Source organism: Desmodus rotundus, chromosome 12, assembly GCF_022682495.2.
Source record: "Desmodus rotundus isolate HL8 chromosome 12, HLdesRot8A.1, whole genome shotgun sequence".
Classification (NCBI taxonomy): Eukaryota; Metazoa; Chordata; class Mammalia; order Chiroptera; family Phyllostomidae; genus Desmodus; species Desmodus rotundus.
Genome location: NC_071398.1, coordinates 30,903,175 through 30,915,777, shown reverse-complemented (window position 1 = coordinate 30,915,777; position 12,603 = coordinate 30,903,175). Strand labels below are relative to the sequence as shown.

Sequence of the window (12,603 nt, the reverse complement as noted above, 5' to 3'; positions counted from 1 at the left end):
AGACCGGGTCAATCAGCCCAGCCTCTGGGCTGATTTTCCAGGGAGCCCGGCACCTGCCCTTTCTTTTGGAGCCTCGGTCAGTCTGTTTAGGACACAAAGATAAAGACCCATGTCTCCTTTTCAGGACTGTTACAAAGATGGAATGAAATTGTGAGGACTCAAGAAGCTCTCAGTGTGATAGGCTTTGGAGGTGGCTCCCTATCCCCAGCTGTCAACGCCACACTAGGAACGCCGATGGCTACAGGAATGGCGAGGTCCGAGGGTGTTCTCCGGGCAATTGCTTCCAGCCTCCGCCCTCACCGGCCCTGAGTGTCTGAATGAACTCTCACTGATCTGAAGTGGTCCCCCACAGAAGTGCTTTCCTGCCCTCCGGTGATATTTCACATTTAAAAGTGGACACTCTGGTGGCTTGGTCTTCATAGTCACAGCTGTGTTCTCATGACGCTGCTTGCATTTATCCTCTCCAGGTGCTCACTGGCTACTTCCATCCTCTGCTTTATGTAGAGTCATTTGGACTGTCAGCAAAACATAAAAAATAGCTGCCTTCTAGGCCAAACACACCACAGGCTCCTATCTCATCTGCTGTCTAATGAATAGTTTCCAGGTCACCGTGGCCCTTGGGAACATCTGGCCTCCGTCTCTCCAGCCCACAGATGTTGAGGTAGAAACAGACACGCTTTCTGGAGAAACCCCCGCCCTTTCCCCACACTCACTCTCTCTTTAAGGAACATTTGTGTGTGTGTGTGTGTGTGTGTGTGTTTTAATCTTTAAATTGGAGAATGCTGGTGTGCATGTGTTTGTAACATAGCCTGGCCGTTTGCACAGGGGCTGGTGTTGCCCCTCAAGCCAGCCTTCTCCAGCACAGGCCTTCGGACCACACTGGGGCTATGAGGGAGTTCTTGTGATCCAAGGTGACGAGGAAAGACTAAAGGCAATATGGTGAGTCCTCCATGAAGCTGTAGACCTTTATTCCAAGATAGCACTTCCGTATTATTAAAACTTTTCTCTGAGTGTAACAGACATACAGAAAAGTGAACACATAGCATCAGCTCCCTGCACTGCCACACACTGAGCACACCTGGTACCTAGAGCCCCATTGAGAATGAGAACGTGGCCCCCTTTTCCCCGGATCTGCCCAGGAGCAGCCTGACCCTCACAGCACAGTGGGTTGGTCAGCTGGGTAACTTCTGTCGGTGGAATCACAGTGTGTGGCTTCTTTCATTCAACTCTATATTCATGAGATTCATCACATTTTTACTTTTAATTGTTGGTAAAATATACATAGCACAAAATTTACTGCCTTAGTTTTAGGTGTAGAGTTCATGGCATCAAGGGCATTTGCATTGTTGAATAACCATCAACACTAGCCATCTCCATCGCTCTTTTCATCTCGTGGAACCGAAACCGTCCTCGTTAGGCAGTGCCTCTCCGTCCCCCTCCCAGCCCCTGGCAGCTGCCATCCTCCTTTCTGTCTCTAGGAACTTGTCCACTATAGGTCCCGCATGTTAGTGGGATCTTAAAATATTTGTCTTTTGTGACTGGTCTGTCTCACTCAGCATAATGTTCTCAAGGTTCATCCACGTTGTGCCATGTGTCAGAATTTCCTTCCTTTTAAAGGTTGAATAATATTCCATGGTAGAAATAGACCACATTTTTGTTCATCCACTCATCCGTCAATGGATGTTTGGGTTGTTTATACCTTTTAGCTATTGAAAATACTGCTTCTATGAACACAGGTGTGCAGATTTATTTTTGAAGCTCGCTTTCACTTCCATTAGGCATATATCCCAAAGTGAAATTGCTGTGCCATATGGTGAGGAAGTGTTACACTGTTTTCCCAGTCTATATTACCACCAGCAGCACACAGTGGCTCTAATTTCTCAACATCCTCATCAACACTTGTTATTTTCTATTTTTTTATGGTAGCCATCTTGATGGGTGTGAGTTGGCATTTCATTGTGGTTTTGATTTGTGTTTTCCTGATGATTAGTGATGTTGAGCATCTTCTCATGGGCAAGAGTTGTCCATATTTTTGTGTAAATTCTACTGTGTGAACTCAATTTATCCATCTAGTCTACTACTGATCAGCATTCAGGCAGTCTCCAGCTTGGGCTACTAAGAATGTTCCAGTCCATGTCTTTTATGAATATACATGAGCATTCCCACCCAGGAGTAGAATAACAGGATTGTGGGCAGAGAAAGCTCAATGGTTCTCTGGTTTATATTCCCCTGCCTATCTATGCACATACCTTCTAGGAGCTTCATGTTCTCTGGACGCTTGACGTGGCCCAAGGCTTTCTTTCACTGTAGGCCTTCTGGTGAATGAAGAGTCGTATCTCATGGGGGTTTTAATTACATGTCCTTGATGGCTAATAAAATTGAGCATGTTTTCTTATGCTCAATTGTTTCCTATGCTTCTATGTTTACTGTCCATTTGGATTTCTTCTCTGTGGAATGTATGTTCAAGACTTTTGTCCATTTTTCTGCTGGGGTGTTTGTCTTTTTCCTTTTGGTTTGTAGGAGTTTTTTAAAGACACATTCTACATAAAGGTCTTTTGTTGGATGAATATGCACTGAGAAAATTCTATAAGGGACAGAGCTGTGACTGTCTTTCTTGGAAGGTCATTTTTCCCTAACATACCATCATGCCAATTGCAGCAAATGGCTTCCACCATTTGCTGCTTGTGAGCAACTTCATTCATTCACTCATTCATTCATTCATGCACATTCAAGAGCATTTGCCACATCTAGAGCCTGGCACAACCCCCCATCCCACCCCACTGCTCTGGTCTTAGACATAGCTAAGACAAAGTGGCACCAATCGCCATGGCAGGTGGCTTCCTTTCTATGCTGTCCAAACCTCCCTCCTACCTGGGCATTCAAGGCCTTCACAGGCTGGTCCCCTATGGACTCACACCCCTCCCCAGGAACTGGGAGCACTCAGGTCTCTCACTTCTGCCCGTGCTGGTCCCAGCTGGACCGCCTTCCTGCAAACTCACTCTCCACAATCCTTGAGCTGTCGTAGTCCCTTGCCTGCCCCTCCCTGGTGCTGATGAGCCACGCCTGTCCCTGCATTCCATGTGTTCTACAAGCCTGTCCCAGAAGCTTTTCCATGGAGTCTATTATTAATGAAGACAAAGAGGGTAGTGGCTGACCTTGCTGAGTTCTGTTGGAGGCCAGAACATTTTGTCCAGAACGTTCCACACAGTGTCTCACTGACTCCTCTTAACAACTCAGAAAGTAGGTTCTATTGTACTATTATCCTCATCTTACAGATAAGGATGCTGAGGTTCTGAGAGGCAAAGCTACTTGCCCCAAGCCACACAGTGAGTAAGTGACAGGCAGACTCCACGATTCCAGAGTGGTTGCAAGCCCTGGACAGGGGACAGGATCTCTATGTTCCTAAGCCAAACCAGAATAAATGAGTGCAGAAATGAGCAAAGTCTCAAGCATATAGCACGGGTCTCAAAGACAGAAGGGCTCAGAGTTAGCCACTAACTGGGTGTCTCCCAACATGCCTCAGGACTGCCCGGTAACACAGACTTTCCTTCCTATACAGGAACAGCAAGCAGGAGGGAGAAATCAAGAGAAAAATGGTAAGCAGAGAAAAGTAGCCTTGGAAACTTCCACTGCAGCAAGCGTGATTGCTTTGGAGGTCTGGAATCTGGGTGCAGTTGGAGAAACATCAGGTCATGATCAGTGTTTTATTTCACTTGCTGCAGGCAAATGAAATACAGCCGTCTGGAGAAGCTCAGGAGCGTGCCACATGAAGGCCCGGCGAAGCTGTCCTAATAAATAGGCCCTGACGCCCTTGGCTGTTCCTACTTCCCACTCACTCTGCAGGCATGGGATGCTCACATTTGTGGGGCTCAAGGAGCTGGCTGTCCTGAGGACATCACAGAGCCTTCAGCACACATTTCCTGCTGGGCTCAGGCCTCACTCAGGGCCCACAGGGTCTGGTGTTGTGAGCCTTTGTGGAGCTCACACACTGTGTGTCTCAGCTACAGAATCATCTGTCCTCAGGAAGGGCTGAGGCCAGGGTCTGGGCCAGGGTCGGGAGGTCCATGTGAGCCCCAGTGTAGGACAGGGGAGGCCCTTTCCCCTTGGGCTTTAGTCTCCCCAATGTACAGGACTCCGCTGGTCTCGAGGGCTCTGGGGTTGCCCCAGTGCAAGGCAGTGGGAAGTCTCATCAGCAGATCGTAGGGCCCTGTGCACCCATGAGGTGAGGTGAATGTTGAGTGCAATGAGAGAACCCACCTAAACCAGTGTGGAGTTCCTGGCATGGAAACACAGCTGTGGCATGCCCCAGGCAGGAGCACAGAAGGGCCAGGGTTGCACAGAGTGGGAGTCTAATCTGAGGGTCGGGGAGGGGAAGGGACACGCCTCTGCTCTGCAGGCACTTCTTCCTCGGCACCCAGTTGCCCTAGCTTTTCAAATGTGGATGAAATGCCACCCCTGGGCTTGGAGTCTATTCTCTGGAGTGGCCCTGGTGGATGGGCAGAGTGCTCACTCCAACAGGGCCCGCCCAGCCAGGAGAAACAAGAGGGAAGGTGCTGAGCAGATGCCTGCCCTCCTTTCTCTCCCGCAGGTGCTCTGAGTGGCGGTGCCTTCCCCCTCAGGGGACCCTGCCCACTGAACTGTCACACCAGCTGGGCTCCTGCCTGGCTCCAGAGCTCCTGGAGACTGGCTCCCAAGCAGGAGATACACCTATAGTACCCCAAATAAAAGTAAAATCCTATAACCTTTGCCTCCACTCTGCACTCTGGAGCACCTGACTGAGGTAACCAGAGCCACAGATCTCACTCCAGAGGTACTAGGGTGGGGTCAGACCAGGCCAGGGTGGGTGGCTAAAGGGGAAGGAGGAGCAGGCCGTGACCAGAGGAAGATGGGGGCCTGTGGGTGGGGGAAGGGCTTGGTGACAGCCTGACAGACAGCTCTTGTGCAGGGGGACCTGGGACGAGTCAGCAGGTATCTCCTATTAACCAAGACCTTCATCTTCTCATTTTCTGTGGGCAGAGAAACATGTCAGATGAATAAAGTGAGACACAGGTCTTAAAAAGCAGGGAGGGCTCTCTGGAGCCCCACTGTCACACGTGTGAACTCGAGGCCAGATCTGGCCCTTTGGGGAAAGCCAAGCTCCCAAGGGATCCAACCTCCAGAAGGTCTGCACTGCAGAGAGGCAAAGATCTACACCACAGCATTTTAAGTCGACCGGCGCAGACTGCTTAGGGTCAGAGGCGGGGTCTCAGGGGGGTTTTGTTCCTGGGAATCCCACGAAACCTGGAGCCACTCAAGCCTGGGACACTTGCCAAACCTCACCAGGCTGAGAGCACACAACAGGCCCTTGGGGAGCCACGGCACCCTCTTTCACAGGTTGGGGAGGCTGTTTGGGGAGCATAATAAACCCAGAGCCTTAAAGATTAGCCAACAAAACAGCAGCTTTTTGAAGAGTGAAGACAAAAAATTGAAGTTAAAAAGTACCGCAAGGCCCAGCCAGACAAACCATAACAGAGGCCAAGCAGGGTCTTTCTGGAGAAGACATGATCATGTGAAAAGTGAAAGAAACTAAAGCAAAAGCAACAACAACTAGAGCCAGAAACTGGGCAGGAGCCTGCCAAGGTCAGAGACCCCAGACAGAGGCCTTGAAGTTCAAGGCCTCCAGACTTGGAAAATTCAGACAAGTCGGACTTGGAGTAAGGCATTGAGTCAGTTCCGCAGAAGGTGAGCTGGTCAGGAAGCAGGTGGCTGAGGGCCGCCCTTTCCAGGGGCAGTCACACACTCTCCCTCCCAAGACCCCCAAGACCCCACCTCCTTAGGTGTCCCTGTGACCCCCATTACTGCTTGGACAACCCCAGACTACACCCCTGTGTCCAACAAATGGCGAGGTGCCTTCTCTTCCCCAGTAGGGCCCCAGGGCTTCCCCTCAAAGGTAGGATGACCCACACCTACCCTCCTGTTTGGAGGCAATGGAATTGGGACATCCGGCAGCCAAGATATAGGGCCACGCAGAGAGCATGTCAGTCCTGGATGAGCAAGGTGATTCCTGATTTTGGTGCCATTTATTTTCTCCCCTCCTCTCTCGTCCCTTGGTCAAGCTGTCCTGAAACCCAGTGGTTGCTTTGCTTAAAAAAGTTAGTACAACAATTACTTGCCACTGCCACTTTCTCCACTGGCTTTCCCTAGTTAATCTGGAGGGTCTGAGGGCCCCCACACAGCTGGTGTGGCTGTACCAGGTGAGCTGGTGGGGGCAAGCGTGGTGGGGGTGAAGTCCCGGGTCTGGCAGGTGACCTCACAGGAGGGTTTGTGTGGGCACAGTGGGGGCTGGGGCAGGGCTTTCAGCGGGGCAGTACCAGCTTCCAGCCTTGCACTGCTTCTCCTGGACTTCCCTGCGGGAGCCCCTCAGGTTGCTGGGATGGATGGGGTGTCACATCAATCCCTGACACCCCTGAGTCTTTGAGAAAACATGTCTGTCATGCTGCCATCACCTGACAGATGCCCCCAATGGCCACAGCCCTGGGGCTGTGCTGGCGCCAAAAGCAAGATGGTCCTGCTTCTTGTTGGTCCCTGTGTCAACCTCAGTGGCAGGCCCCATGCCACAGTTGGCCTGGGATCCGCACTGGTATCTCCCCTGCTTCTTCACCCAAGCCACGCTCAGGCATCTGCTGTCTGGCCCTGCAGCATCTTGGCAGAGGTGGGTGGAGTGGGCAGACACGGCTGTGTCCACCACTTTCCTGTGGAGGTACAAGGGCAGCGCCGTCCATGTTTTGGTGCCCTGGCCAGCTTTCATAAATGACATGTTTATGAAAAGCTATGTTTAAGAGCTTTTGCCTGGAGAGAGCAGGTCAGCACATTCTGTGTTCTTTGCAAAGTGGACCCCCTCCTCCACTCCTCCGTGTGTGCCATGTCCTTTACCAGCTGGCTGAGCAAACACGTGACACTGAGCTCCTGTGACCTTACTGTGGAGGAAATAGGGCCTCGTGAAGGGCCGATGAACTGACCTGAGTCTAAAGATAACAGGTATTCCTTTAATGCGCATACAAGCTCCTAGAATCAAGAGAAACACTATGTGTGGAAAAGCAGGTAAAGGATGTGAGCAGATGATTAAGAAAAAGGGCTCCCAAACACGTAATAAGATGCTCACTCTTATTCCTAACAAATGAAATGCAAGTTAACTTATATTAAGCTACATATCTACAGTGATAAAGACAGCGCAATTTTGGCAAAGGGATAGATACAGAGATCAATGGAATAGAATAGAGGTTGGAAATAGGGCCATACTTAAAACAGTCAACAGATTTTGGCAAAGTTGCAAAGCCCATTTAAAATGGGTCACATACCTAAATGTATAATGCAAAATAGAAACTTGTAGAAGAAAACCTTGGGAGAAATTCTGCTTGAACTTCAGGTTGCCAAAAAGTTTTTAGATTCAACACCCAAAGCATGATTCATGAAAGAAAAAAAACCCTGATGGGTTGTATCAAAATTTTTTAATTTTCTCTGTAAAAGTCAGTGTTAAGAGAATGAAAAGATAAGTCACATACCAAGGAAAATGTTTGCAAATCGTGTTTCTGATAAAGGACTCAAATCTAGAATGTATAAAGAACACTTAACAAGAAAATAAACAAGCTAATTTAAAAATTGGCAAAAGATCTGAACACTTCACTAAAGAAAATATGCAGATGGCAAATAGGCATATGAAAAGGTACTCATCATTTGTTAGTAGGGAAATGGAAATTGAAACATGGAGCTACCTCTGTATATCCATCAGAATGGCTGAAATTCAAGAAACTGATAACACCAAATGTTAGCGAGAATGTGGAGCGGCAGGAACTCTCTTCCACTGCTTGTGGGAATGCAAAGTGGTACAGTTACTTTGGAAGACACTTGGCGGTTTCTTAGAAAACTAAGCATAGACATACCATTCAACCCAGCAGCTGACTGCTAGGTATTTAATCAAATGAGCTGAAAATAAGTTCACAGAAAAACTTGTTTATAGCAGCTTTATGCCTAATTACCCCAAACTAGAAGTAACCAAGATATCCTTCAAGAGGTTTTTTTGAGAAACAAGCTTGGTGCATGCATACAGTGGTATAGTATCCAGTGACAAAAAGGAACACACTATTGATTCACAACATCATGGATGAATCTTAAATGCAATTTGATAAGTGAAAGACACCAGACCCAAAATGCTACATATTATATGACTCCATTCCTGTGACATCTGGAAAGGCAAAACTATAGGGACGGAAATCAAGTTAGCGATTGCCTGGGGCCGGGAGAGATGCCAGTGGCCAATTACAAGACACACACGGAGAATGTTTAGGTGGATGCAATGGCACTGGGGTAGTGCTTACAGGTCCCCAAGTATTTATGTCCCAGAGATAACTTCATGCCACAAAGAATGAACTTTTTTTTTTTAATCACAAATAGGCCTTTTTATTTGTCACCATTAAATGTCTGAATTTAAACAGATTCTTGGACTGGGGGCTCAAATCCATCAGCTCGTTCAACTTTAGCACCTGTCTCATCCCCAGTAGCTTTTCCAGAACTGCTACCTTCACCATGAAGCTCCATGAGTTTTTCCAATTCAAACTTTGGCTTCTTCAGCATTTTGACTTTTCTAACAAAGACATCATGAAGTGGATAATAGATTGGCAAGCCTTTCCTATGTCTTTCCCAGTGCTATCTGGGATCAGTTTACTGACCACTTCTTTCAAGTCATTTGTCTGCACCTCTCGGGTCATGATTTCCATCATCTTCTTCCGGATTTGGCGGACCTGTTGATGCTGAGCATAAGAGGTTTTCTGAATCTGATTGTTGTGTTTTTTAGTAAAACCAACACAGAATAAACAAAGCAAATACCCAACAGTGGTCTTGACATCAACATGAGCTTCAATCATGGTCTGCTATTTTTTGACCATGGAGCACATTTTGTCACGGGTAAGATCCGTGCCATGGAAGTCAGTCAGGCAGTTTTTGCCCTGAACATCCTCAGTAATTAGCTTGAATTTTCTAAATGCAACTTCATCATTCTGCATATCAGCTAGGCTCACTTCAAATGCTCGGCCCTTCAGACCATCCGATGCGATTTCGGTTCCCTGAGTTCTCGTGACTAGTGTTTTTCCAGTGTTTCTTATGTTGAACATAGCTGGTGCTTTCACATCATACCAATCTGTCTTAGAAAATGGATCAACCACTTTCTTCTTTGCTCCCTTTTTGCCACCTTTTGTCAGGCGCTTGTTCTTGCCCACTGCCATGGTGCTGCTCAGAGAGCCAAAAGGGCAAGAATGAACTTTAATGCATGCCAATTAAAAATAAACTAGTCCGCGTGGCGGGAGATGCCAGGATGGACACAGACTGTGACCAGAGAATCTAACTGTATTGCAAACATTGATACAACCTCACTGGGGAAAGAAGCTGACCTAAGTAGCTTTGGGAAATGGGGCTTAGGCTGGGCACTAACAGACAGAAGAGCTACCTGCACATTCAGACTTTAGCTGGTGGAGTTGCATCCCATGGGGACACAGGTTAGTTTTCAACCTGCTTTGCATGGACAGAGGAGTTGAGAAAATGAGGAGACAAATGGTGGACAGTGGAGCCACTGTCTCTCTGTTGGAATGGGAGGTTGCACATGAGCAAGGGTGGTCCATGTGCTGGGTTAGTCAAGGACAGCAGCATAAGCTCATGTTTAGCTTTATAAATAGATAGGTAATAGATAGATAGATAGATAGATAGATAGATAGATAAATAGACACGGAGAGATAAAGAAATACTTGCAGATCTGTGTGTATACACGAGCCAGTACACACATATATTCTCTAGTGTCCAACCTTTTGGTGTCTCTGTGCCACACTGGAAGAAGAAGACTTGTCTTGGGTCACACATTAAATGCATTGCAAAACGTAATCACACACAAAAAATCTCATAATATTTTAAGCAAATTTACGTTCTTGTGTTGGGCCACATTCACAGCCATCCTGGGCTGCACGCAGCCTGGGAGCCGCAGGTTGGACACTCCTGTGAGTCTATACACTCCCTGACTCCATCTGCTCAGTAGGCGGACAGAGAGTAACATCCATAGCAAGTGGCACACCTGATGACCAGATCTTGGTTTCTAATGCCATCTCCAATAAAGGGACCAGGGCTTCTTGGGGAAACAGCTGACTCTAGGGCTGGGTCAGCGAATATCTGAGATGAGCCTGGAGCATCTTGTAGCACCAAAAAGTAAGGAAGTGTCCAAAGAGTAAAAGGATGGGTGGTCACAGGGACACAAGGGCCACCCTGAAGGAGTGCCTGCTGGCCAAAGCTGGAACACCTGAACAACAACATGGAGGACATGGGATTAGGACCCAGTGTGCAAAGTCGTCAATATCGTGGAATCACACTGAGAGAAATAAATGAGTGAATACCTAAATACACAGGAGAGAAGAGACACATCTCCTACACACAAAAAAAACTTCAAATGACTTATGTAGGTACCTTCCCTTTAGGAGGTGAACCTTAACCTCTCCTGTTCTTAGTATTGAAGGTGGCCTAGATTTAGTGACTTGCTTCTAAATATAGAGCAGTTTAGAGTGGACAAACCTGGCAACACAACCTCAGTCAGTGATCAAAGTCAACATCAACAGTGATAGCCATGGTACAGAGTGTACCCCTCTATATGGGGAGGGGTGGGGAAGGATGGAGCACTTGGCCTCTGTGTGTTCTTCCCCAAACCCCATAATCTCAGTCTAATCATCGGGAAAACATCGGACAAACTCAAACTGAGGGGCATTCTACTGAATGCCTGTCCAGTATTCCTCACAATGATCAAGGTCATAAAAACCAGGAGAGCCTGAGAAACTGTCACAGCACAAAAGAGGCTGAGGAGACTAAATGTAACATGGTATCCTGGACAGGACCCTGGAGCAGAGAAAAAGACATTCGTGGAAAACCTACTGACTCTGAGTGAAGCCCAGCATTTAGTTCATCATGGTAAATGCACCCGATGTTGCTCCTGAGTTTCAATGGCGGCACCACGCTGCTGTGAGACGTCAACGGTGGTGGAAACCGAGTGATGGGCGCTCAGGAACACTCTGTGCCATTGCTGCAACTTTTCTCTAGATCTAAAATTCTTCCAAAATAGAGAGTTTATTTTTAAAAGAAGGGCAAAGACTTGAACAGGTATTTTGCCAAAGCAGACCTTTGAATGGCAAGCAAAAAGGTTTTTAACCTCATTAACCATCAGGGAAGTGCAAATTAAACCATCGGGAGATTGCAGCTCACACCTGCTAGGACAGCTCTCGTCACAGAGACAGGCAATACGGGCAATATGGGAGAGAGCTGCGAGACCACGGCCACGCGGGAGCTCTGCACCAATGGTGGCGTTGAGATGAGACAGAGTTTTGCAGTCTGGTAGTATGTTAAAGGGTAGACAGAGACTTACCCATTTCACCCCTAGTAATCCACTCAAGTGAAGTGAAGCCCGTCTGCATGGAAACCTGCATGCAGATGTTCATGGCAACATTATTCATGAGAGCCCTGAAATGTTCATGGCAACCCAAATGTCCGCTGAGTGGTGAATGGATGAACCAAATGTGGTGTGTGCATACACTGGAATACAACTCACAATAACAAAGAACAAGCTTCCAATACAGCTACAAAATGGATGGAATGCAAATACATTATGCTAAGTGAAAGAAGCTACATCTTAAAAACTGCATGCTCTATGATTCCATTTCTACCAAATTTCTAGAAAAGGCAGCTCTCTAGAAACAGAAAGCAGAGCAGCAGTTGCCTGAGGCTGGGCTGGCAGCCGGGACTGACTGTAACTGGGTGGGTGGGGTACTTTCTGGGGTGATGGAGATGTTTTAGGGCTGTACTGTGGCAATGGTGATATAACTCTATACTCAGATTTAATGTGGATCGTACCCTTATGATGAGTGAGTTTTGCGGTATGTGAATTACACCTCAACAAAACTGCTGAAAGAAAAGAAAGGAGATGGGCGGTTCTGTGGGGCAATTTCACTTTCAGTAGCTCTCAGATGGGTCTACAGTGAAAATATATCTTTAAGTTTTGAGAGTTCCTTGGAAGAAGGGGAGCAAGTGAAACACAAATACAAATACACTCTGGAGAAATCCCACACTATGAACAAACGCCCAGGAATTGAAAGGACAGCCGATTGTTTCCTTGATGCTCCAAATGTCTCTGAGTGCAGCCATCTTCATGGCCTTGGATAAGTCAACCCACTGACAGGCACCCTCCCCATCTGTCCTTGCTCTGCTGGGAGGAGCACCTACTCAGTGCTCACCATGCAGTGAGGAGCCCCCGTGGAGGTGCCCTGCCACAAAGTGTGCCCACAGAGGGGCGGATGTGGAGCCCACCTGAACTCTGCATCTCATCCCTACATCTCTCAAATGTTGGCCACGTGCCACTCTGCACCCGTGGCGGGTCTGACACTGGCACAAGACCTCCAAGTTCTCTTGCAGGGCAACCCAGGGGCACCTGGAATACAGCACCAGGCTCCAGCACTTGCTGCCCCATGTTTGATTTCGGAGACAGTGGTCCCCTTCCTGCCACATAGGATCTGGAAATACCACCTCACCCCATTCACTCCCACCTCT

General features: G+C 47.8%; 1 protein-coding gene across 1 annotated transcript; it reads right to left on the bottom strand.

The window, feature by feature from the left end:
- Window positions 1–8,435: 8,435 nt before the first annotated feature.
- Window positions 8,436–9,303, bottom strand: LOC112300697 (small ribosomal subunit protein eS1-like). The gene has a single exon (XM_045191977.2). The coding sequence runs from the start codon at window positions 9,255–9,257 to the stop codon at window positions 8,907–8,909; it is 351 nt and encodes a 116-aa protein (XP_045047912.1). The 5' UTR covers window positions 9,258–9,303; the 3' UTR covers window positions 8,436–8,906.
- Between the last annotated feature and the right edge of the window lie 3,300 nt (window positions 9,304–12,603).

Coding starts and splice junctions, on each gene's coding strand:
- LOC112300697 (XM_045191977.2), bottom strand. CDS start 9,257: ATGGCAGTGGGCAAGAACAAGCGCCTGACAAAAGGTGGCAAAAAGGGA.